At 45.3% G+C, this 27542-nt stretch overlaps 1 protein-coding gene across 1 annotated transcript; it reads left to right on the top strand.

The window, feature by feature from the left end:
• The first annotated feature begins 2285 nt into the window (after window positions 1-2285).
• LOC147724732 (uncharacterized) lies at window positions 2286-5421 on the top strand. Its single transcript, XM_086967053.1, has 2 exons — window positions 2286-2738; window positions 4993-5421. Exons 1-2 carry the CDS (start codon window positions 2340-2342, stop codon window positions 5368-5370), a joined length of 777 nt encoding a protein of 258 aa, XP_086823179.1. The 5' UTR covers window positions 2286-2339; the 3' UTR covers window positions 5371-5421.
• Window positions 5422-27542: the final 22121 nt, after the last annotated feature.

Below are 27542 nucleotides of genomic sequence, written 5' to 3'. Positions count from 1 at the left end.
GCCGACTGGATGAGGAACAGCCGTCTGAAGCTGAACTCGGACAAGACAGAAGTACTCATCCTCGGACCCACCCCCTCAGCCTGGGACGACTCCTGGTGGCCGACCACACTGGGAACAGCACCGACACCCACCGATCATGCACGCAACCTAGGATTCATCCTCGACTCCTCCCTCTCCATGTCTAAACAGGTCAACGCTGTCTCCTTCTCCTGCAACAACACCCTCCGCATGCTCCACAGGATCTTTAAGTGGATCCTGACCGAAACAAGAACAGTGACACAGGCCTTCGTCAGCAGCAGACTGGACTACGGCAATGCACTATACGCAGGAATCCCAGCCAAACACCTACGACGACTACAACGCATCCAAAACGCCTACGCCCGACTGATCGTCTACGTCCCCCGCCGCAGCCACATCACCCCCCACCTGAGAGACCTACACTGGCTCCCCGTCAACAAGAGGATCACCTTCAAGCTCCTCACCCATGCACACAAAGCACTCCACAACACCGGACCAGCATACCTGAACAGCAGACTCACCTTCTACGCCCCCACCCACCAGCTCCGCTCCTATCCACCAGCCTCGCCCTCGCCGATGTTCCCCGTATCCAGCGAACAACCTCCCGCGGCAGATCCTTCTCCTACCTTGCCACCAAGACCTGGAACACCCTTCCTACCCACCTACGGCAAACCCAAGACCTACTCGCCTTCAAAAGACTCCTCAAGACCTGGCTCTTCGAGCAGTAGCGGCACACCCCCTCCCCTCAGCATCTTGAGACCCTCACGGGTAAGTAGCGCCCTTTACAAGTACTCTGATTGGTTGAGCAGTCGGGGACAGGTTCGGACTGGCAAGGTGGCCAATTAGACATGGTCCGATGGGCCTTATGTGAGGACAGTTTTTTTATTGGACTTAGCAGTCCAATCATTCATGGCCATCCCTGTATCCACTGCAAGTGCACTACATAAAAGGCTGTTATTACTACCTTTGCATACATATACTGAGCCTGGCCCGCCTCTGGCCGGCTCATTGTCAGAGGCAGAATGATAATGGGCTTCTCCTTCTGTCAAAGCATGAGTTGTCCCTGCCCTCTCGCTCCCTCCAGGTGCAACAGAGGTCTCAGGAAGCTGCTGATGGGAAGAAATTGACACTTGCTTCGCATTGAACTGTGGTAGGGAGGACTGGATAGTAAGGGTGGTGGGGGGCTCTTGGGACAGAGGAAACTCCTCAGGTTATTGTGTCCCTCTTCGATCACGGAAGGGGGTGGTGCATAAATTGGTCTCTGTTGTTCCCCTTTTCCTGCCATAAGCCGAGTTCACACCATATAAAACTACACAAAAATGTACAAATCTGGAATGGACAACTTTTGGGCGAGTGTCCAGGCCTAACTCTGATCCCAATCTGACACTGGTCAGGGATGAGCAGGTGAACTTGGGCAAGAAGGGGCATGCAAGCTTAAGCCATGGGTGACCAGGCAGTGGATGGGAAGCTGTCATGCAGGATTACATGGTGCCATACCTCCTTGTTGCTATAAGAGAGAATCCTTAGGGACTGGGGTGCAGACTATAGGACGGTTATCAGTGGAGCAAAGCTACAACAGAAGAACATATAACTATATTTTCAAATTTTTCTGGAAAAGAAGGTAAAAACTACACCAAAAAAAACTTTAAACGTCTGTAGGTATAGAAGTGAAACAATAATAGTCTTCAATGTATATTAGATCAATGGGAAATGTATAGATGTATCTGAGTATCTAGTCTTGTATTCCTGTCTGTAAACTAATATTAAGAGGTTGTTTTTTTCAAAGAAAATGATGCATCCAACCTCAATGCTTCCTGCACACCATTGTCGTCAATTTGTGCTATGGAAATCTGCTACTCGGAGAATGAATAATTTGAAGTGTAGTTTGTCAGTAAGCAGCCATTTGAAGATTACTTCGAAACAAAACATTCCTTCCTGGAGGAAACATAAAATAAATTGTCTATTTGACTTTAAAGCAACACGAGTATAGTACAAGAGATCATGGAACAAAACTCAGAAGAACGGTAAACACAAATTAAGCCCGTAAGTGAACAGAGTTCCAAAGAAAATCACGTGCCTGACAAGGAAATAGAAAATATACCGTGCGGTGATGTGTTGTTTACCTGCCAGCTGTTTCTAGGCAACTCACTGCCATCGACTATAGCTTAGCATCTCACGCACAGACCAGCAATAGACGTGCGGAGGCAGATTTAGTGTATGAAGCCACGATGTCGGTCCTGGAGGGTGGCTGTTACTTTTTAATTTCGTGAAGCTATTGGTAATATTTATCCTGGACACATTACGCCTACTTTCTTCTCATTATGAACCCACTGTGGAAATACCTACCTGAGGACAGCCCCATCTCTGGAAAGAAGAAGAAGCTAAAAATCGAAGGGAAGCAGCTTATCTCATTGCCCCCGGAGGTGTTTGGCCTCGAGGCGCTACAGGTGCTTGAGATGAGCCCAGAGAGGGAGAGCTGTCTGTCGTTTCAGATGGGCCTCCTGCCGAGGGATATCGGGCTTTTACGAAACCTGACCGTCCTCTACATGGACTCCAACAGCCTGAAGGCGATCCCACCTGAGATAGGCAGCCTGGAGAATTTGCAGAGGCTCACACTGAGCAACAACTGCCTGGCCTCTCTGCCGGTAGAACTTGCCAGGCTCCAGAAATTGCGTAGTCTTCACCTTGCCAATAACTGCCTCACCGCCCTGCCTGCTAGGGTGACCAACCGTCCGTAAATTTCACGGACAGTCCGTAATTTCGGGCATCTGTCCGTTGTCCGTGAAGGATCTTTTAACGGACGCCATTTGTCCGTAATTTTAACCAGGCACCGGTCGCAACTCCCTGAAGCCGGCGCAGCTTCCACTCACCTCCCTTCTTGAATCCGATGCTGAGCTCGGGTGTAACAGACTCCAAGGCAGTACAAAAGCTCACATACCCAGCAGAGTTGGAGAGGCACAGCGGGGTGGCAACCCTCACACCTCCAGCCCTTGATGAGCTGTTAAGAGGTGCTTGCGTGAAGGTGACTGAGAGGGGGGCGGCAGCTTGGGGAGCAGGGCATCTATTCAGATGCAAACAGCCCTGAGTGCGCCATGTCTCCGCAATTTAGAGGGGCTTCACACATTCCATTCCTGCCCAGGGCCCCAAACATCCTAGAACCGGCCCAGATTACACCGAGGCAGCACGTGGTTCTCTTCACAGAGCGTAATTAATGCCACTAGATTGTAAGCAAACCTCGGTTCTTCAAACATGCAGTCTATAATGTAAGAAAATAAAGAAATGGCACAATCGCACCCACACTGATTAACAAAGTATGGAGGACAATCAGTTAAATCAGTTCTCTTGGGAGTATCTCCTTTAAGTACTGTACATCACAGTGGGGGTTGGTAAAAGTAACATTTTGGAAAGAGAGACTGACTTCTCATTGTCTTGTCCAGGACGGGGTGAGGAGCCCTAGCCCACCCTGGAAGAGACCAAGATGATACCAGAATACTGCATGCCCACCCCTGTGCCCACCCTGGTGGATCCTGTTCCCCCTCCTGTGATGGCTCCTGCCCCCCCACACCCCCAGTGATCGCTTCGGGGTGAGGAGCCCTACCCCACCCTGGAAGAGACCAAGATGATACCAGAATACTGCATGCCCACCCCTGTGCCCACCCTGGTGGATCCTGTTCCCCCTCCTGTGATGGCTCCTGCCCCCCCACGCCCCCCAGTGATCGCTCCTGTCCCCCCCCCATGTGGTGGCTCCTGTCCCCCCCCCCCTCCGCCTGTGATGGCTCCTGTGCCCCCCTGTGGTGGATCCTGTCTCTGCCCTGGGTGGCTTCTGTCCCAGTCCTGGAATGGCTCCTGCAGCGAGGGTAAAGTTCTTGATGGGCCTCTTCTCAAAAAGGCTCAGCTCAAAATTAATATGAAAAGGTGGGCAAGTGAGCAAGTCAAGGGATGGCTGGATGAATTAGTGAAAGGGTGAATGGATGAATGAAAGATTGAATACATGGATAATGAGAGGATGGGTGGATAGATGAGTGAGTGAGTGGAAGGATGGAAGAGAGAAAAGGTAAATAGCTGGATGTATGGTTGGAAGGGTAGCTGGATGGGTACAAGGGTGGATGGATGAGTGAAAGGATGGATGAGGGAAAAGGTGGATGCTGAGTGAGTGAGTGGGTGGATGCATGAGTGAAATGATGGATGGATGGATTGATGAACTGATAAGTGCAATGGTGAATGGATGGACAGATGAGCGAAAGGGTGGATGTAAGGATGGATGTGAGTGAGTAGATTGTCAAAAGGATGAATAGATGAGTGAAGGAGTGAAAGGATAAATGGATGAGAGAAAGGTAGATGGCCAAAAGGATGAATAGATGAGTGAAGGAGTGAAAGGATAAATGGATGAGAGAAAGGATGGATGAGTGAAAGGGTCAATGGATGGATTCATGAGTGGATGAGTAGGTGGGTGGGTGGGTGGATGGGTGGAAGGAAGGATTGCTAAGTGAAAGGGTCGATGGAGAGAGAAAGGGAGGATGGATGACTGAAAGTGTGGAAGGATGAGTGACTGGGTGGATGGATAGTAAGTGAAAGGATGGCTGGATGGGTGAAAGGGTAAATGGCTGGATGGATGAGTGAATGGATGGATGGATGGATAGAAGCGTGGATGGATGAGTCTACAGATGGATAGGGTGAAACAGTGGATGGATGGATAATGGATGAATGAGTGAAAGGATGAATAAAGGGATGGATGAGTGAAATGATAGATGGAAGGATACATGATGGATAGGTTTGCAAATGGTTGAATATGTTTGGATATGGCTGGGCTTACTTATATACTATTGCGCGACCTCTGATGTGTCTGTAAAACTTATCCAATTGTCCTGAAGTTTTGTCCTGAATTTTGACCTCCTGTCCTGAATTTGTGTCCTGAATTTTGACCCTTTGTCCTGAATTTTTACACTCACCGTCCTGAATTTGCGCCAATGCCAGTTGGTCACCCTACTGCCTGCTCCAGTCTGTCAGCTGAAAATGTTAACTTTCTTGGACGCGAGTGATAACCAGCTGGAGACGCTCCCTGAGAGCATCAAGAATCTGAACCGCTTGGAGACGCTCCTGCTTGTATTCAACTCCCTCGAGAACCTTCCAGAATCTCTTTGTAGGCTGACGCGCCTGCGCAGTGTGTGGCTCGGACACAACCGCCTGAGGAGGCTCCCCGCCGGGTTTGGTAATCTGGAAAACCTGGACTGGGGACGCAGTCACTGTTCATGTAACTTTGAAGGGAATCCTCTCGAGTGTCCCCCTGAGGAGGTCTGCAGACAGGGACCCCAGAGAATCAAAGAATACTTCCAGTCATGGCAGCTTGTGTGACTTAGTTTGCGATATTGACAGGCCTGATGACAGTGGTATTTTACTCTTTGCAGACATATGACCCTATAAGGTAAATGTGGATTTTTTTAACTGGAGTTTGTTTCTTCTAATTATGATTATTATACTGCTTGTAAATATACAAACCTGGAAATTTAAATATATAAACAAACGAGCAGTTCCAAGTTGAATGATAAACTGCACACAGTTGTTCTTAACTATGTCTGAAAGACTTTAAATTAATTATGTCTGTAGTTTCTTAACACAGTATAATACAGGCACTAAAGTTACACACCCACACCACCTGTAAATGAGAGGACACCACAGAGTGAACAAGCATTTGCAATGCAATCGGTCTCGCATTTGTGATAATTTATGCTATTGGCATTGTTAATGACAATGCCTTTTATTTGTCTGTTTTGAAAATTAACACATAAGTGAAAGGCATTGTCATTTACAATAAAACACACAAGATGAAGGACGGAATGTTGCACAATGGCAAAACATTCACCCCCAGTCACAGGTCTGAGTTTAATCCATCGTTATTTTGCTCACCAAGCCACCGCAGTTCAGACATATGCAAATCAGTCCTGACCCTGTGCCTCATGGGAACAGTCCAGCCTGAACGGCCAAGCCATGTCTATCCTGGACCGGAATCAGGCATCCTAGGACTGGTTTCTGGCTATCAGCAGTCTTCAGCAAGGATAGCTTGACTCCAGTGGATTAGTTCGCACGGGAACCACGTCTGGGCATACCCTTCCCACATAGGGTGAACAGCAAAACACACAAGATGATGGACAGAATGTTGCACAATGGCAAAACATTCAACCCCAGTCAAAGATCTAGGTTTAATCCATCGTTATTTTGCTCACCAAGTCACCCCAGTTCAGACATGGCCATATGCAAATCAGTCTTGACCCTGTGCCTCATGGGAACAGTCCAGCCCGAACTGCCAAGCAATGTCTTCCCTGGACCGGAATCAACCATCCTAGGACTGGTTTCTGGCTATCAGCCGTCTTCAGCCAGGATACCTTGACTCCAGTGGCTTGGTGAGCACCAGACCCACATCTGGGCATACCCTTCCCACATAAGGTGAACAGCAAAACACACACGATGATGGATGGAATGTTGCACAATGGCAAAACATTCACCCCCAGTCACAGATCTGGGTTTAATCCATTGTTATTTTGCTCACCAAGCCACCCTAGTTCAGACATGGCCATATGCAAATCAGTCTTGACCCTGTGCCTCATGGGAACAGTCCAGCCCGAACTGCTAAGCCATGTCTATCCTGGACCGGAATCAGGCATCCTAGGACCGGTTTCTGGCTATCAGCCGTCTTTAGCCAGGATAGCTTGACTCCAGTGGATTAGTGAGCACGGGAACCACGTCTGGGCATACCCTTCCCACATAGGGTGAACAGCAAAACACACAAGATGATGGACAGAATGTTGCACAATGGCAAAACATTCACCCCCAGTCACAGATCTAGGTTTAATCCATCGTTAGTTTGCTCACCAAGCCACCCCAGTTCAGACATGGCCATATGCAAATCAGTCTTGACCCTGTGCCTCATCGGAACAGTCCAGCCCGAACTGCCAAGCAATGTCTTCCCTGGACCGGAATCAACCATCCTAGGACTGGTTTCTGGCTATCAGCCGCCTTCAGCCAGGATACCTTGACTCCAGTGGCTTAGTGAGCACCGGACCCACATCTGGGCATACCCTTCCCCCATAGGGCGAACAGCAAAACACACAAGCTGATGGACATAATGTTGCACAATGGCAAAACATTCACCCCCAGTCACAGATCTGGGTTTAATCTATTGTTATTTTGCTCACCAAGCCACCCCAGTTCAGACATGGCCATATGCAAATCAGTCTTGACCCTGTGCCTCATGGGAACAGTCCAGACCGAAATGCCAAGCCATGTCTTCCCTGGACCGGATCCAGGCATCCTAGGACCGGTTTCTGGCTATCAGCCATCTTCAGCCAGGATAGCTTGACTCCAGTGGCTTAGTGAGCACGGGACCCACGTCTGGGCATACCCTTTCCACATAGGGTGAACAGCAAAACACACAAGGTGATGGACAGAATGTTGCACAATGGCAAAACATTCAACCCCAGTCAAAGATCTAGGTTTAATCCATCGTTATTTTGCTCACCAAGTCACCCCAGTTCAGACATGGCCATATGCAAATCAGTCTTGACCCTGTGCCTCATGGGAACAGTCCAGCCCGAACTGCCAAGCAATGTCTTCCCTGGACCGGAATCAACCATCCTAGGACTGGTTTCTGGCTATCAGCCGTCTTCAGCCAGGATACCTTGACTCCAGTGGCTTAGTGAGCACCAGACCCACATCTGGGCATACCCTTCCCACATATGGTGAACAGCAAAACGCACAAGATGATGGATGGAATGTTGCACAATGGCAACACATTCACCCCCAGTCACAGATCTGGGTTTAATCCATTGTTATTTTGCTCACCAAGCCACCCTAGTTCAGACATGGCCATATGCAAATCAGTCTTGACCCTGTGCCTCATGGGAACAGTCCAGCCCGAACTGCTAAGCCATGTCTATCCTGGACCGGAATCAGGCATCCTAGGACCGGTTTCTGGCTATCAGCCGTCTTTAGCCAGGATAGCTTGACTCCAGTGGATTAGTGAGCACGGGAACCACGTCTGGGCATACCCTTCCCACATAGGGTGAACAGCAAAACACACAAGATGATGGACAGAATGTTGCACAATGGCAAAACATTCACCCCCAGTCACAGATCTAGGTTTAATCCATCGTTAGTTTGCTCACCAAGCCACCCCAGTTCAGACATGGCCATATGCAAATCAGTCTTGACCCTGTGCCTCATCGGAACAGTCCAGCCCGAACTGCCAAGCAATGTCTTCCCTGGACCGGAATCAACCATCCTAGGACTGGTTTCTGGCTATCAGCCACCTTCAGCCAGGATACCTTGACTCCAGTGGCTTAGTGAGCACCGGACCCACATCTGGGCATACCCTTCCCCCATAGGGCGAACAGCAAAACACACAAGCTGATGGACATAAGGTTGCACAATGGCAAAACATTCACCCCCAGTCACAGATCTGGGTTTAATCTATTGTTATTTTGCTCACCAAGCCACCCCAGTTCAGACATGGCCATATGCAAATCAGTCTTCACCCTGTGCCTCATGGGAACAGTCCAGCCCGAACTGCCAAGCCATGTCTTCCCTGGACCGGATCCAGGCATCCTAGGACCGGTTTCTGGCTATCAGCCATCTTCAGCCAGGATAGCTTGACTCCAGTGGCTTAGTGAGCACGGGACCCACGTCTGGGCATACCCTTTCCACATAGGGTGAACAGCAAAACACACAAGGTGATGGACAGAATGTTGCACAATGGCAAAACATTCACCACCAGTCACAGATCTAGGTTTAATCCATCGTTATTTTGCTCACCAAGCCACCCCAGTTCAGACATGGCCATATGCAAATCAGTCTTCACCCTGTGCCTCATGGGAACAGTCCAGCCCGAACAGCCAAGCCATGTCTTCCCTGGACCGGAATCAGGCATCCTAGGACCGGTTTCTGGCTATCAGCCGTCTTCAGCCAGGATAGCTTGACTCCAGTGGCTTAGTGAGCACGGGACCCACGTCTGGGCATACCCTTCCCCCATAAGGTGAACAGCAAAACACCCAAGATGATGGACGGAATGTTGCACAATAGCAAAACATTCACCCCCAGTCACAGATCTGGGTTTAATCCATCGTTATTTTGGTCACCTAGAAACCCCAGTTCAGACATGGCCATATGCAAATCAGTCTTGACACTGTGCCTCATGGGAACAGTTCAGCCCGAACTGCCAAGCCATGTCTTCCCTGCACCGGAATCAGGCATCCAAGGACCGGTGTCCGGTGTCTTGCTATCAGCCGTCTTCAGCCAGGAAAGCTTGACTCCACTGGCTTAGTGAGCAGGGGACCCTGGGGAGTGAATGTTTTGCCATTGTGCAACATTCCGTCCATCATCTTCTGTGTTTTGCTGTTCACCCTATGTGGGAAGGGTATGCCCAGACGTGGTTACCGTGCTCACTACGCCACTGGAGTCAAGCTATCATGGCTGAAGATGGCTGATAGCCAGAAACCGGTCCTAGGATGCTTGATTCCGGTCCACGGAAGACATGGCTTGGCAGTTCGGTCTGGACTGTTCCCATGAGGCACAGGGTCAAGACTGATTTGCATATGGCCATGTCTGAACTGGGGTGGCTTGGTGAGCAAAATAACAATGGATTAAACCCAGATCTATGATTGGGGGTGAATGTTTTGCCATTGTGCAACATTTCGTCCATCATCTTGTGTATTTTGCTGTTCACCCTATTTGCGAAGGTTATGCCCAGACGTGGGTCCTGTGCTCACTACGCCACTGGAGTCAAGCTATCCTGGCTGAAGACGGCTGATAGCCAGAAACCGGTCCTAGGATGCTTGATTCCGGTCGAGGGAAGACATGGCTTGGCAGTTCGGTCTGGACTGTTCCCATGAGGCAGAGGGTCAAGACTGATTTGCATATGGCCATTTCTGAACTGGGGTGGCTTGGTGAGCAAAATAACAATGAATTAAACCCAGATCTGTGACTGGGGGTAAATGTTTTGCCATTGTGCATCATTCCTTCCATCATCTTGTGTGTTCTATTGTCATTTACAATGCCAAAAGCTCAAACTCATGTAAATGCGAGACCTATTTCATTTCAATGAGGAGGCGGACATTTTCCCGGACTGCTTGGAAAGTGCAACTATGCATGGAGCCCTGAATGTTGCAGTAAATCATGTCGTACATGTGGTAGGAGAAATATATTAAAGAAAATAGTGCTTACAGACTAAATAAAACATGTAGTGTAACAACAGAAGTAAGAGGGGCAATCCACATGGAAGGACTACGCTACCTTAGTTATAACAGTTACAAATGAAGACAAGGCGGTACTAAGGAGGGACTAACAAGCCTATTAATGAATCAGAAGCCAGCATTTACAAAGGATAATGACACAAGCCAATGAAAAATATAGACAGAGATTGGGCGGAGCTTCAAGTCGATACTCGAACACAGTATGCCTCGCAGGGCAGCGCATACGCTGCCCAGGCTCGACCTAACAATATGCACGTGCTGTGAGAACAACCAGCTGGAGACTAATTATAAAAAAATACATTAATATCCTTTGGCCCCCAAAAAATAATTCTTTGGCAGATTGGAAGGCATCAAATACAACATGTGGACTTTTACACCCCTTTAGATGTTATTATCCACACTAGGTTATCTTGAGGCCAAAAGGCAAGTGAAAAAGAAATGCTACTTCTCTTGGATCAGGGATGCAAAAATGATTTGATAATCTAGACAGGCCATCTATCATGCCTATCTTAAACATTATTAAGGTCAAATAAATCCCATCATTCCTTTCAGTATGGATGGAAGCTTTCCCAGATATGCCCAAGAACTTCTTAAACATAGAGGAGAGTAAACTGCTCAGGTTAATGTTCATTCTCCCACAATCACCTTTCCCAGAATGCCAGGGGCGAACCTTGCCTGAGAGGTCTCCGGTGTGCTCCCATTTAAAGTACTCCCGTGAGTCATTGAGCTGACGAGCTCGTGGATGAGGCACATGCGTGCCAGTGAGAGGTACCGGACCTGATATAACGTTTGGCACCAAACCCCAAAATAGAAGACTGTATTCTCTACTGATGACGGTTAATAAACTAGAAACACGTGTCTAGAGCTCAACCGTGGCGAAATGCTCAAAAATATTGGAGCGAGCTACAAGAGACTGCATTTCCCAGAATGCCAGGGGTGAAACTTGAATGAAAGGTCAGCGGTGTGCTCCCACATCCTGTTGTCCCACAATCACCTAGTCCAGCCCAAATCCGCTTAAAATGTGGACATGTTGATCAAGAGCTGTGAGCAAATTATGCTGTGTCAAGATAAAGAATTGGTATGAATAAAGCAGAGCCTTATACTCCTAGAAGTTACTTATGCCAAGAATTTGACAGCCCATTGTTTCAAGTGAGTTCTCCAAAGCAGGTATATCTCGCCAAATTTCCAAATAATTTGAATGTGGAATGTCCATGGGATCAGCTTAAAACTTTATTGAAGACTGTCTTAAGAAAGTAAATGTTCCTTTTCCTAGAAAAGGCCAAGCAAATTGACTTTTTCTCTTTAGGTTATGATTGATTAGGTTACAAAGCCATGAACAAGTTTTTAGATGATCTAGTCAAACTTGCAAAATGGCACCAGCTAAAATGCATACTACTTTCACAAATAAGTGACAATAAGCTGTTTTGCTGTTTTTTAACAACCAGTCGATCATGTATTTGTTAAATACTTACTTTTTGTGTTTCTAGTAATGTGTTTGTCTGTTTATTTTGCTTCACTTTTTAGAATAATCTGTTTTATGTTTTGTAATAGTTTTTGTTAACTATGTACAATAAAACTGATTATAACTAGGTCCAATGCAGACGCAAAGTCTGCTAATATAGCAAATAAGCGATGGTTACATTTTCTAATGTATTTTAAAACTGGCCAATGGAGCATGAAACAATGATCCATCATAGATGTTTATGGTTTAATTTCTGGTTCATTGTGTGGGAGAATTTCTTGCTAAAGATCTGTGTCTCAATTCTAGAAACAATCACTTTCTATATAACATTTCCATTCAAATTGAGTTAACAGGTGGCAATCAGTCTCATAATTGCTGACCATCTTATTGAAAATAGGACAGATTACTTCCCCACGCCAGGTTTGGCAAGACAGAAGATCTGAATACTGCTGATGACAGGGCCACCAACGTTTACCCGAACTGTGCAAGTGTGCAAAATAAACATTATTGGTCAACCCATCAGGGATGCTAGCCTTCAGCTTCTATAATTTCTTTACCTTTTGAATAACTGCATTTTTACCTATTGTTAGCCCAACCCCTTTAGCATTAGGTGAAGAATCCTTCAATCCGGCCACTTCATCTCTAGCATAAGGGCTGTATTAGAAAGTTATCCAATTGGAAATCTCCACCCTACATGGTGGATTGTCTGCCTTCCTAACAAAATCATTGGCACAAAAAAACCTTCAAAAATCTTTTAGCATCATTTTTGGCCACTGCAAAGCACATCTCATCCACTTTAACCTCTCTGTATTAATATCTTTTCTCCCAAAATAGTTTTCTTGTATTATTCCTTAGCATTCTGAAAGCTTGAAGCCTTTTCACTGGGCACACTAAGGCGGTGGCTGGAAGATTCTCTTGTTAGATGATCTTTTTACTGAAAGCATTACACGTTGTGCTATGCCTACTTGTACCATCTGCATTGCACTTGACGCTTTGTTGCACACTGGTGTTTCTGTCATTCTGGACTCAATATTGCTCACCGCTTTCCGAAGACTAGGTCCTGTCGTATCCTACCACTTGCTCTTCTTACTTACTTTATATTGACCGTGATCTGACGTGAGGTGCTACTTCTTCACTAATTCTACTGCTACCAGCACTGCCTAGAGCGATGATCACTCACTCATTAGGGGCCAACTTGTGAATCAGCCAGTCGCTTCCAGAGTGGAGTGATGGCAGAGCATGAACAATTCCGGGGGCAGAGTCAGCACAAGGAGGCTACACGCTACTAGCGGCTCCGAAATAATTATTCCGCCCTCCCGATGAAGTGCGCATAAAAGGCATAAGAGGTACAATATAACCTTACCAAGAAACACAGTGGAATACAAGACCCACTATTTTTACTGCACAAATAGTGTAAGTACGACCTTTTTCGTCCTGATGAATGCCCCATAGACCCGGCATAATGGGGCAGAAACATGTCGACTTAATCTGTATATAGGTATAGAGGGCCCAGTAACCAGATCAACATATATACCCATTATAATTTTTTAATAACACTCCTCGTCCACACTGCAATTAAAGTTTATTATTTTTGGATGAGTGTGTTTTTTACCCACCTCATACTTATGTGTGGTTTAACACCTATCTCTGGACACTACTGCGCTTTCCAGTGGTTGCCTGAGGCTTGAGGCTTGCATACAACACAATAAAAACCCAATGATGATGCAATAACGCATTAGTGTAGGCGGAGAACCAATATATACCGCCATCGTTCCTATAATGCATGTATGAGGGTTTTTTAAGAAGTCTAGAGACCATAGGTAACACAGTTACAAGTTGTCCATTTCCCTTTTGATTTTGAATACTTACATGAGGAAATTGAATGGACAAATAATGTTCCTCTTCTCTACCTGGTGATTTTGAGAGCATGAACAATCCCAGTGACTGTGGATTGGCTGTCACTTGGAAAGGGGACATTCACCATTAACATCTGGAAGGCTGCCAGCAAATCACTCAATAGTTGTAGGTTGTACTTATTTCCAGGAGTTACGCTAACTGATATTTTTTGTTTGCCAAAAATAGTGCACCCTGCACCTTGCATAAATTAAGTTCTTTATATAAAAGGTAGGTGCTGAGTTTTATACTCAACATGCACAGGAGTAGTGCTCTCCCAAAGTGACAATAGAACTAAAATAATGTTGGCTTGATACACTTAATGGTAGAGCTTCGGTGCAGCGAGAACCAGAGAGGGACGACAGCATGCAAACTCTGCCCCGCGGCCTCTGCCCGCTAAGTCCTGGTAATAGGCCCCTCAGTCACATGGCACTTTGGAAGATCCCAGGGGTCATAACTTCAGACATCCCAAATTCTTGTAAGCCCTCTGCCCATAGGGACAGCAGAGTGGATGTTGTTTCGTAGTGTTGGGGGGTCCCTTCCTCCACGGTGGCAAAGGGTGAAAGCCTCACCTAGGATGAAGAGAAGAATGGTTTGTCACCCAATCTGGCATCAGCCAATCAAAATGCAGTTCACTATACACATCCTTTAGATTACCCATGTATGTGCCTCTTTGGCCTGTAAGGGTTGAAATTGACAAAATTAAGCTAGGCAAGGGGACTGGTGATGAGAGTGCCAAAGTAGTTCAATGAGAGTACAGAAATATTATTGCCTTGGAAGACTCCCAATTTACTTTCAAGAATGGCACACTTTGTGGATATCCCACTGCAGTGTGTATAAATACCTCCATCTCAAGAATACTTCTTATTTGACTGTATTAAACTCGCCCATCGCAATGAAGCAACCTCAGTTTGTATACAAGCGGATCAGTGCACCTTGATCACAACAATATTGCAGCATGGTGCACAGCAATTGGAAACACCCTGACACAAGTAAGCACAAAACATCTTCATATTGTAGCTCTCTTCCCTAAGCCCCATTTCCTATAATTCCAATAGTTAACCAGTTGCAAGCCTGAAGTACTACGATGTCTGGAAAATGTGGCACATTCCGTTAAACGCTGCACTTGCCTTTAAAGAATGCAGTATTCTTCCTTAAAAATGAGTCTCTGTTCTTTAAGAGGGGTGCAGTCTTCTTAAACCATTGTATCCTTCTCTTCAACAGTACTGCACTATCCTATAAACAGCGTAGCACTTTCTTAAAGCTTGTTTCCTTTAAAAAAAACTGCTGTACCACATAATACTTCAAATGGCGGGTTCTGCGAGAGGGTATAGCTCACCTTCGAAGCGCTCTTCGTCTTCACAGGCCAGGCCGCGTGACCGTAAAAAGTCTGAAGATTACTTCATGGACCTCAGAGGCACTAACTCGGGGCACCTGCTCTTTCCTCCGCGCGGCTCTGGTACTATCCATAAAGAGAGCCGTCGCCGTCTGACCACTTGATCCCTCCCTGGCACTTCCTCGTGTGCCACGGCCCCTGATGCACAACATGCGGCGGCAAGACAGCGAACGGCCTCACCTCTCGCCAGCGCAGCACTTACAATGGCGAGCCCGGCCTGCAAGCCCCAGCAGTTCTCGGGGATTTAAATCGCCGTCCATCAGGGCACGTCACCTGCAGCCACCGCGCCAGACGTGGCGGCTTAGTCACCAGCGGCCGGGTGTGAGGCCGTCACCAGTGCAGCAGGTGCAGCTGCACTGGGCACATGGGTATGAGGGACCCGCTTCAACATAAACCCCACAAGTGAAATAGGGGGGCATTTTCTCTGCTTACATTAGGGTACCCACTTGTCTCTTTCCTGTCGCACTGACTTTGGAAGCAGAGAGGTCGAGCTGCTTTGTCATGTGTAAACGCCTTCTCCAGCCCTGAGTGCCCCCTTTTCATTCTGGTACTTGCGGTTCTGTTTTTCCCCCTTATAAACGCAATATTGACTACAAGCTCCACAAAGCGAAGGTAACTAGCTATTGCTTACTAATGCGAGGAGTGCCTACCTTGGTGCGATCGTCCTCATTAACCCCCTCCCTCCGTAGCAGCGATCGACATTGCCACCCTCTACAGTTATCGAAACTAATAAAAGAAAGTGAAAGAGCGCCATGCTTGTGCACATCGGCGTGGCCTGCGGCTCATGCCTAGTGGCGGCGCCTACGGACTTCGCCGTACTTGAAGAGTGCTGCGCGGCTCCTGTGGCCCAGGGAGGGGGCCGCCAAAGCACCCAAAGCGACAAACAAAAAACTGTAGAAAAGTCCGGCGGGAGTTCACCCACCTTCGTGAATGCAGCATGGTGTGGCCAAAGCAGGATTTCAGGCAGGGCTCCTGTGAGCAAGACGGAGCCCTGTGTGTTGCTGCATTGACCGGCTGACGACGGAGACCAGCCGAGGAGCAGTGCAGAGTCCCCACGAGAGCCAGTAAGTGGGGTGAGGCAGCATGCACATCTAAAGCGTGCTGCGCTTGGAGCTCGCGTGCGCATAAAAAAATAGTTATATTGCATGTGGCTTGCGAGGACGGATGGGGGACAGGAGATGTGCACACCGCGTGTCTGTCCGTTGGTTGTAAGCCAGAATAGTATAACGAACATAGCGTTTGACTCAAATGTTGTGGCCTAATTGTAATTTACAAAATACCGCTCCATAAAGTGTATTTGTCAAAAGATATTTACGCCATTCTAATTGGGTACCGTACGCTCACCGTGTTTCACACCTAATGACTACAGTGCTGTAAAGTGTCTGTAGGGTTGCAAACTGGCACTTAACAAAGTAATTAAATGAATACAGTAACAAAGTAACAAATAAAATGTCTACATTGGGAAGTGCAATAATTATGTGACAGGTTATCTTTTATGTTACATTTTTTACTAGCTCTAGGCGTGGCTATTTATGGGCTGGATACTCTTCAAGGGCTATGATATTATCAGATTGAAATAGGGAAACAATGAGCCGAATGTACAAATTTTTCATGCAACTCAGAGCAGCAGCCATGGTTGCTGCATTGCACTGCCTGAAAGAGCAGAATGGTACCACATCAAGTAAGATATGCGCTTTTTCCCTCTCCTGCTGCACTGGCACACATTAAGGCTGGCTTGTGCCAATACACACATCCTTGCACTTTAATGCAAATGTGTGTGCCAGACGTCAAGCATGAGATCTGTACTTTAAGGATACCCTCTTAGTACAAATTACTATGCTTTGACTTAGGTGAATAATTTCCCCAGTTTGTGTTTGTGTACAGTGCAGCACAAATACAAAGTTAGAAAAATGTTGAGAATTCCCCCCCACATTTTACACTTAGCCTCAAAGAGCTGTACATGTGTGGCGCACATCCCTAACTACCATTGTCAATAGATAGGAATTTGTTTAAAAACCCATGGGGGAATGCCCATGTACCATCCAATGGCCTGCCTCCTTGATGTAAAGTAGTATAGCTATTTTGCGTTACTTGTGATCTACTTTCCAACACAAATCAGTATTTGCTTTGAAAATTAAATCTCAATACAACACTTTGCATCGGATTTGCAGTACTTTTCGGATGGAAATCTGGTTCAAAATATTAGAACTTTTCCCAAAAGTTTTATGCTAGTGTGGAGTATTAATACATTAAATGCATTCAAATATAAACCACTCAATTCTGCTCCTGCAGATCAATATTCTTCTGTCAAAAACTAGCACTTCACAGTCAGCCATGCTCTAGGAGCAACTACAATTTTTAGGTTAATTAAATATCCATTAGTACAGGTGCTCAGGCAACGTGGCAGCAACCTTTGCTTCTTTCCTATGTGAAATAATCTACTCTGTCAAATGCACACTCACAACAAATGGAAAGATGCCTGACCTCATTATTGCTGCTCCTAAGTGCATCACAGTGCTTGTTCCTTTTATAACTTACTGATCTAACCATTTCCAAATGTCCACTATTACCAGTGCCTGGATACCCTCACGGGTGACGAGAAGCGCTCTACATTTCTACTGATAGATTGATTGATTGAACTGCCCAAGGGACACCAGAAAACTCTGTATGCATGGAATAGAACCACTGTAAAATCACTTTCAATTCCATTATAATAACTTCATTATCTCCTGATATCAGGCATTAAAATACTACCAACCATCATTATAATTATTCGCTATTAGAAATCATCAAAGAAGTGGCTCCTTTACAAAGAGGAAAAACAAAAACTAGGACATGCAATGGGTTGTTTTCAGATACTCTTGTGCACCACTTAAAATATACTGGAGGATAATCCAATCCTTAAAAGATGATCAAAGCCTTGAAAGAATATCAAAAGATGAACATGGTTAATATATTCAAAATGAAGGCCCAAATATTAGAGAATGTACTTGACGTACCGACAATAATTATCAGAAAACTCATGACATCATGTAACAACAAACTTCTAAAGGACCTAATTGCCCATAATTACCAACAAAAGGTTGCTCATAGTGTTTACCTTTTTTCTGAGAAAAGATGTACACCATAAGGCAAAAGATCCCAGTTGCGTCCCACAAAAGGAATAATCTCTACTCCGGAGCTCAGAGCAATAACTGGACCTCCTTCACCTCCCCACCCCCTCAGCCTCTAGAACCTCTAGAAAAGATAGTTGATTCTACCATTGAACTGCCGTTGAACAACTTTCAAGAGGGTGTACTAACAAAACTGCTGAAATCAGCCTGATGATTCCTCGTCCTCATGGGCTCAGCATCATAAATTCATCATTGCCAGAGACAGATATGCTACCAGCACCAACAACAATCACAAAACCAGTTCTGAGAACCTAAAGGATGATCTAGACAAAGTCAACGTTTATCAAGTGGTTGATTTAATTGTTTACAATTTGGAAATATGAAGCATCTCCTTCTCCTTCTTGTGAAAATCCTGGAGAAAATCATGACATAAAGAAATATGGCTACAATTATAGCAGGCGAGTTTCTAGGAAGGACACAGTATCCGAAAAATGTCCTTAAAAATTGTTGATGTTTTTATGGTGATTTACAAAGGACAAACATGGCGAATTATTCTCCTTAACCCTTTCGCTGCTGATGACGAGCTCAGCTCGTCATCACCCACGGGTGTCGTGTGCTGATGACGAGCTGAGCTCGTCATGAATAATGATAATAACAAATTTGCAGCACAGGGCAAAAATCCCCGCAGCAGCCATGTGGTTAAACTATCTACAGTATTTAATATTGAAAGACCCAAGCATTTTATTAGATACTTTATCATTAAACGTAGGCCTAAGTAGCAATTTTATACTGTAAGTAAGGAGTAATAATGCTTTGCAATACATATACACACTTCCTGACATGTCCTCGATGTAACAAACAAATCTACTCTGACCTACTCTTTCTAGGGCTTTATTCCAAGAATGTGGAGCAACATGCTGGGGGAATATAGACAAGCAACATCTTTAGACTCCTTAAAAAAAGCTAAATGAGCACTTGGTAATAAAGGCAGGTAAGATTTTACTCCTACTCTCCATGAGATTAAGTCCATTGGGGAGATTTACTCTTTTTTTTGCAACTCAGTGCAGCAGCCAGACATTCTGTGCTGTGGTGCAAGGGGCACGGCTCAGAGACACTCCTACTAAGATCGACCTGCTGTCATCACGTGCTCTGCCTCTTTAATGTGGCGCCTTATGACACTCACAGTCTCCACACTATGGTGCAGGGTTAAGTGTGGCTTTCTGGTTTAGGATTTATAACGGAAGCATACTCTTCAAAATTCTAGACAAGTTTGGAAATATCCTATGTAATAAACATGTTCTTGAGCACCCCAGCATCTCGTAGAACTCAAACATGTCCCCTTATTAACGCCTACTTCAAGGAGGTTTTCCTTTTTGATGCAAAGTCCAGTCTGGCTATCCTAGTATGCTCCAAAAGAAATGGGGTTGCACTAATCTGCCCACGTAAGCCAGCAGTAATGCCTCTTTGACACAAAGCGTCACAAAGCACTTTTTTACTCTAAGAAAATGGCACGTTTCCAACACAAAATAATTTTGCTCTGAAAAGTAAATATCAATGTAATGCTTTGCCTCACTTTACTTGACTTTGCATTACTTTGCAGTGAAGCTAAGCCTTAGTAAATCTGGGCTTCTGAGGCTATTCCTTATCGTCTGTGTCTGCCATGGTCATGTTCTTACTTCAACATTGCTGAACTATCTCCTACACATGGCTTCAACTGTTCTTTGCACTATGTTTCATCGGTTTCCTTAAATTTATTCTTACCTCTTCCTTCCGAGGTCATTCCCATATTCAGTATTTCATTTTCCTTTCCCCGTCACTCAAATAAATACATTGGGGCAGATTTATGTTAACTGGCGCATCCCCAGGGATGCGCCAGTTAACATGCGCCACAGTGCGCGACAGCTCCGCCAGCCATGGTGCGCCGCATTTATAATGCGGCGCACCATGGTGCAAAAACGGCACAGATGCGTGACGCATCTGTGCCGGAAATGTGCCGCATTGCTGGAGTTGCGTCGCAAGCGCGACGCAGCTCCAGCAAGGCTCGGGGTGGCCCCATTTTAACAATGCTGCGTCAAGACCTACGCCTGCTTCAAGCAGGCGCAGGCTTTTGACGCAGCATTGGCTTAAAAGTGACTGAGTGAAATTTCATAGATTTCACTCAGCCACTTTTGCGAGGCGCACCTGCCCCGGAACGCCCACCCTGCGCCGAAACGCCCACAAGCGGCGCAGGGCTTTACAACGTGACGCATCTGCCTAGATGCGTCACGTTGTAAATCGTTCGTAGGGATGCACCACGTTTACGCCGCCTTGCGTGACGCAACAGCGGCGTAAACGTGGCGCAAGGGCCTCATAAATCTGCCCCACTATATCTTTACATCCTCGCTAAATTTGCATCTAATTCCATGGCTCCACAAAGCTCCTGTATTTCTTGTATGTCATGTACTGCAAAACTTAATTGTAAACTCTATCTTCTCACCATTAATAGTGAATTCTCTCTTTCTCTTTTGTTTCTAGGCACCTCGGACCAATGCACACCCCATCTATTAACACCCTAATTGAAGTCCCTCCACTCGCAAACGTTAATAGGTCCCCGTGGTGACTTCAGCTCTTGAGTGGTGTGGGATACCACTCCAGATATGTATTCAACTGTCTCTACTTTAACCATTAAGGCAGCATTGTGTCTACGAACCAATGAAACCTCTTTAGGTACTTGTTTACTTTTGTAATATTATAAATGTGTGTAGCCAATGATATATAAAAACATGACAGATGAATAAATAAAAAGTGAATTTGCATTTGATGAAAATATTTTTGTCCTTGTGCATTTTTTGTTTTAAATAAAAAAACAATTTGTGGTCAAACCTTTTGACAAGTTGATATTTCCATATGTTTCATATGAATGTGCTAGTTTCTGTTCGAGGAGGAATCAAATATTTGTTTTGCTTCCAAGCAGCAGTTCTGAATGCTGGGCCAGGTACTTGAATTATCAATATCCTTCCTTTTTCCTTATGCAAATAGAAAATAATCCTCTATTTTTGTCCTATTTACTCTGCTTTTTTGGAGCCCGTGACCATAGTTTAGGCTTATTTTTGGGACCCTGAATTATTATCAGGCCTGGGCGTAATTCACTGAGTTTTGCTATGCAGAACTCCACAAAGTTACAAAAAAACTCAGCGAAGTTCTGAAAGTGGCGGAGTGCAGAGCAAACTGCATTTTATGCCGGTATTCCTGCTGATCGTGCTTGCTTACTTACCATTCATGATCACGAGCAAAGAAAAATCTCTGTTGCACCTCGTGAAGCAGAGTTTTCTCGTGGAGTGCAGAAAACCCAGCAAACGGAGCGAAGTCCACTGCCCAGGCTTACTTAATATACACTTGAATACCAGGATATTTACAGGCAATTTGCAATGCACCTAAGATAAAAGGATGAACTATTTTTTCGCATGCAAAATAATCTTTATTCAGCATGTCTTCATATAATATTTGCTTTAATGGAGACTTTTGCATACCGACTTTTAGGTGATCAGTCTGTGCTAGTCACTTTAATCACTCTACCAAAGTTGACCTTCTTCGTTGGTTTCATTCATACTACATCCACACCTGTGAGGGGGGCTCAGATTCCACTGATCAATGCTTTGCCTCACCAGATATCTTCCTGCACATCCTTTGTATTCTGGCAGCTATCTGTCAAGGGACGACCATGATATTTTGCCACTTTAAAGAGGCAGAATCTGTCTGATCTGTGGTAGTCACTCTCCCCAGGTGTGCATATCAGTTAATCCTACAGTGGATGGTATCAAGCTTTGATCCTAAAGAGGCTGGAGGAGGGTGGCCTTGGGTGCTATTAGGAGTGATAGGGGCCACGTTCGTTTGCTACAATTAACACTGTTTACCACAAAACTACCATCTAATGTACTAATCTAAGTTTCACGTTTTTCATTAAGGTGGCTCTGTAATTAGGCAGAATCCTTGTTTTCAAATTTACTTTGCCAGTCTACGTTGTATTTTATATTTACTGGATGTGAAATATTGCATCATAAAACTGCATACAAAATTACTTCCCTTACAGCTACATTAATTGTCTCAAAGTGTTGCTCTGACACAAATGCTAACAGAGTAGTGTTGGACTTGCCCCTTTTTGCAGGGCCATGCCTGAACTTTATGCCTTCCTCCTGGTATTTTTCTGCCCTGGTGTTGGTGGTTTTAGGACTCTGCTGTCCAGAGTAAAGTGCTTGTGCTCTCTATGGTAAACGTGGTAAGATTGGTCTACACCTGTTTGACGGTATACAACCGTTTCAACGCAACTTTTATAACGGACTACTTTTACAACGCAACTACTACAACGCAGGATCCTTTACAACGAATGCCTTTACAATGCATGACATTACATAGCAGATGCTATTACAGCGCATGCCATTACAACGTAAGTATAGGTAAGTATCTCATTTTATTTAAACATTTAATTAATTTCATTTTTTTAAAAATTAATTTAATACATTAATAAATATTAAAAATAAATTAAATACATTAATTTAAGTAATTTTATATATATAGTTTTGTGTTATGGGGTACAGGGGTATTATTAGGGTTCAGGGCTAGGTTTGGGTTATGGGGTATAGGGGTATTTTTAGGGTTCAGGGCTGGGTTTGGGTTATGGGGTACAGGGGTATTTTTAGGGTCCAGGGCTGGGTTTGGGTTTTGGGGTACAGGGGTATTTTTAGGGTTCAGGTCTAGGTTTGGGTTATGGGGTACAGGGGTATTTTTAGGGTTCAGGGCTGGGTTTGGGTTATGGGGTTCAGGGCTGGGTTTGGGTTATGGGGTACAGGGGTATTTTTAGGGTTCAGGGCTGGGTTTGGGTTATGGGGTACAGGGGTATTTTTAGGGTTCAGGGTTGGGTTTGAGTTATGGGGTACAGGGGTATTTTTAGGGTTCAGGGCTAGGTTTGGGTTATGGGGTACAGGGGTATTTTTAGGGTTCAGGGCTAGGTTTGGGTTATGGGGTACAGGGGTATTTTTAGGTTTCAGGGCTGGGTTTGGGTTATGGGGTACAGGGGTATTTTTAGGGTTCAGGGCTGGGTTTGGGTTATGGGGTTCAGGGCTGGGTTTGGGTTATGGGGTACAGGGGTATTTTTAGGGTTCAGGGCTGGGTTTGGGTTATGGGGTACAGGGGTATTTTTAGGGTTCAGGGTTGGGTTTGAGTTATGGGGTACAGGGGTATTTTTAGGGTTCAGGGCTAGGTTTGGGTTATGGGGTACAGGGGTATTTTTAGGGTTCAGGGCTAGGTTTGGGTTATGGGGTACAGGGGTATTTTTAGGTTTCAGGGCTGGGTTTGGGTTATGGGGTACAGGGGTATTTTTAGGGTTCAGGGCCGGGTTTCGGTTATGGGGTACAGGGGTATTTTTAGGGTTCAGGGCTTGGTTTGGGTTTTCCGGTACAGGGGTATTTTTAGGGTTCAGGGTTGGGTTTGGGTTACGGGGTACAGGGGTATTTTTAGGGTTTAGGGCTGGGCTAGGGTTTTGGGATACAGGGGTATTTTTAGGGTTCAGGGCTGGGTTTGGGTTTTACACTAAATAGATTTTGTATTTTATTTTTAAACACCTACACTATTTTTTTAAAATATATAAATATATTTACAAATATATTAGTAAAAATTAATTTAATAAATACAATGAAGTAAATATTTATTAATTACATTAAAAAAAAATAATATACTTACCTAGACTTACGTTGTAATGGCATGCATTGTAATAGCATCTGCTATGTAATGTCATGCGTTGTAAAGGCTTTCGTGGTAAAGGTTCCTGCGTTGTAAAAATTGCGTTGTAATGGTGTGCGTTGAAAAAGTATGCGTTGTTACGTCATACATCCCTGTTTGACATATTTAATTTACCTTCAGTCCCTTGTAAAGTGGTATCTCATATACCCAGTGTGAGACCTGTCTGATTCTGAGGGTCCCTTCACTGAAATGATTTATTTTGTCCCCTTTAGCCTCTCACTATTTTCATCTTTTTCTTTTGTGTCCACCTGGAATTTTTTTGTTGTCAGCAATGTCTGAGGGGCTAGGTGTTCCTTGGGTAGGATGTTTTACCTTACCTCCCTGAGGCCTAGTTACCCTCATGAAAAATTAGACAGATACATGGGACCTAAAATGGTGGCCACCAACTGTCACAACTGCCACCCTAAAGGAGCTGTCCCATTGACTTACATTAGGAAGGTTCCAGAACTCACCAGAACCTTCCCACCAGCTGGACCTCACCTATAAAAGGCCAGTGGCCAGCACGGCCATTTTGTGAAGAGAAACCTGTGACCAGGGAAGGAGAGAGGCAACATTGAGAGGTGGACGGTGCTCTACAAGTGGACGATCGACTCGTGGGCTGGCAATCACCTGTTCTGACACTACCCCTCTGGTGAGGACCAAACCCTGACCTGGCAGAAGCCTGATTAACCTTTGTGTCCAAAATTGTTAATTCTCACCACAAGACTTGTGCACAGAAAACCCTCTCTAAAGGTTGGCAGTGGGAGGAAGAATATTTAGTGAGGACTGCCGACCCTTCAAAGTCTCCAGAACCCCCCCCCCCCCCTTCATCGGCTGGGGAGCCGGCCCTCCAGCTTCGAAGCCGGCTTTGGGTGCGTGATGGAACACTCACCAAGCGGAGTGAAGAGCAGAGTCTCCAGTGACCCCCGGCGTGAGGAGCGGTCGTGCGGTGACGAAGGGGAGCTTGGCTGACCGGCCCCAGCGGGAGCGGAGCAGGGAAGAGGCTTCCGGAGGTGTTCCCCGGCGGGAGGAGCCGACCCACGGCGTCACCAAGGAGACTGGCGGATCGACACCAGCGAGAGCGGAACTTCCGGAGGTGACCCCCGGCGTCAGCAGTGAGGGAGGAGCAGCGCCTTGGGAACGCAGCGGAAAGAGGTACCGCCGGTGCATCTGAGCCAAGGAAGAGGAGCGCTGCTCGACCACCGCCAGACTCTGAGGGGAGGCCGAATCTCTTCAACACTGACAGACACCAGCAGAGTTAAAGTAAGCTGGGTCTTTATCGGGTGGAGGGCGAAGGCGGCGCTTAAAGAGACAGCGCTTCCCAGAGTGTCTTCAGAACTCTGAGGGGAGTAAACGTTAGCAGCATTATTCCTCCCACCTGAACTAAAAACTGCCTCAAGAAACTTAAGTACTGTCTTCACTGGAACTAGTGACAGGGGATTAACGAATTGTAAGAGTAGGTGTTGGAGTTGAGAGAGTGGGGGGCTCAGTTTAAAAAGTACCAGTCTTAGGGAGCTGGGTCTTTCGGTTCAAGCGAAGGAGGAGTAGCAGTATCCCTTATTACAGCATAAGTGTATACAGGCCCTGCCAAGTCGCCCTACTAGAATGAGGGAGTGTCAACAGGATGAAACTAAAGTGTGATGGTAATTTTACTCATTCTCTTCCAGTGAGGCAACAGTGTGAACTATTGAAGTATTGTATACCAAGAATAATAAGAGCGCTTGACCCTGCACGCGTAGGGGTAAAGTATCAAGTGGTTATCCTTCAGGAAATCCCAGTCTTTTGAGAACCTCTTACTCTGGTATTGTATTGCCTTATTTAAGAACAAGGTCAAGCAGAATTAATTGTATGTTTTCACCTGATTGAACTGCAAAGAGGAAAGATTGTTCACTTTATTAACGTGAAGGGTAATAAGTGTTTTGATCTGCATTAATTTAAAAAGGTGATGTACTGATGTAACGAGAGAACTAACAAAGCAAAGAGAACAAAATCTATTTTTATAAAGTACGAACCTTATTTTTCTAAAAAGAAGGTGTAGTGTCATTTTTGGTATGGATGGGCTCTGAGTTCCTGAAAGGTTACGCAAGCTTTACACGCATATTCCTTGGAGCAGCCTTAACACTTTGCACACGTTACCCACTTGTTGTCTAGAATAACCCTAGGTCTAACACCCAGGGTGAGTAAATTAAATGCTACTGGTGGGCTTGCAGCACTGCTTGCACCACCCACCAAAGTAGCCTTTCAAACCCGTCTCAGGCCTCTGCCATTGCAGGGCCTGAACGCTTAGTGTACTGCCGCAGTGAACGTGGCACATAAAATGGAGTGGTGTGGGATACCACTACAGAAATGTATTCAACTGTCTCTACTTTAACCATTAAGGCAGTATTGTGTCTACGAACCAATGAAATCTCTTTAGCTCCTTGTTTACTTTTGTAATATTTTAAATGTGTGTAGCCAATGATATATAAAAACATGAATGATGAATAAATATAAAGTGAATGTGCATTTGATGAAAATATTTTTGTACTTGGCATTTTTTGTTGTAAATAAAAAAACTATTTGTGGTCAAACCTTTTGACAAGTTGATATTCCCAAATGTTTCATATGAATGTGCTAGTTTCTGTTTGAGGAGGAATCAAATATTTGTTTTGCTTCCAAGCAGCAGTTCTGAATGCTGGGCCATGTAATCAATATCTTTTCTTTTTCCCTGTGCAAATAGAAAATCATCCTCTATTTTTGTCCTATCTACTCTGCTTTTTTGGGGGCCTGGGACCATAGTTTAGACTTTTTTTTGGGACCCTTAATTATTATCAGGCCTGGGCGTAATTCACTGAGTTATATGCAAAACGGGAAACATCCTTTACAGCTCAACTTTTACCACGCAGTGCTTATACATCGCAACTTTTACAACGCAAACCATTACAACGCATTGCGCTAGGGGGCATTCTAGGATAGGGAATAGATTTAATTTACTATCCAACACCTTCCCTACTATCAAAGGGGACTAGAGTTGGAATAGTAAATTAAACTATTCACTATCCAGCACCCCTCAACACTATGCGTTGTAAAGGCATGCGTTGTAAAAGTTGCGATGTAAAAGCATGCGTTGTAATGTCATACATCCATGCAGAACTTCACAAAGTTACAAAAAAACTCTGCGACATTCCGCAAGTGGCGGGGTGCAGAGCGAACTGCAGTTTATGCCGGTATTCCTGCCGCTTGGGTAGAAATTCTAGCCGAGCGGCAGATCGTGCTTGCAAACTTACTGTTAGATTTGGGGGTCACTAGTTGGCACAGGTAGGTACTTGTGACAAATAGGGACCCTTGCCTCTAGACAGGGTAAGGGGTACACTCCTAAAATAACCCTGCTCACCCCCCTTGGTAGCTTGGAATGAGCAGACAGGCTTATCTCAGAGGCAGTGTGTAAAGCATATGTGACCTCATACAGTAACCCAGTGAGAACCCTACAAAGGGACACCACACCAGCTTTATATAAAAAATACGTATTCTTTACATAGACTTAACACGACCCTTAAACTACAAAAATCCACAATACTGTATTTAAGATGGTAGTTTTAGCTTAGTTCAGTTCAGTTATTAAGATGCAACACTTTGCGTCAATGTACTTTACGATGCGTTGTGCTTCCACAACAAGCAATGTTGCA

The sequence above is a fragment of the Lissotriton vulgaris genome, chromosome 4_1 (assembly GCF_964263255.1).
Source record: "Lissotriton vulgaris chromosome 4_1, aLisVul1.2, whole genome shotgun sequence".
Taxonomy (NCBI): Eukaryota; Metazoa; Chordata; class Amphibia; order Caudata; family Salamandridae; genus Lissotriton; species Lissotriton vulgaris.
This window is presented reverse-complemented; position numbering and strand designations above follow the sequence as displayed.

Coding starts and splice junctions, on each gene's coding strand:
- LOC147724732 (XM_086967053.1), top strand. CDS start 2,340: ATGAACCCACTGTGGAAATACCTACCTGAGGACAGCCCCATCTCTGGA. Junction 2,739..4,992: donor TCACCGCCCTGCCTGCTAGG/GTGACCAACCGT, acceptor CGCCAATGCCAG/TTGGTCACCCTACTGCCTGC.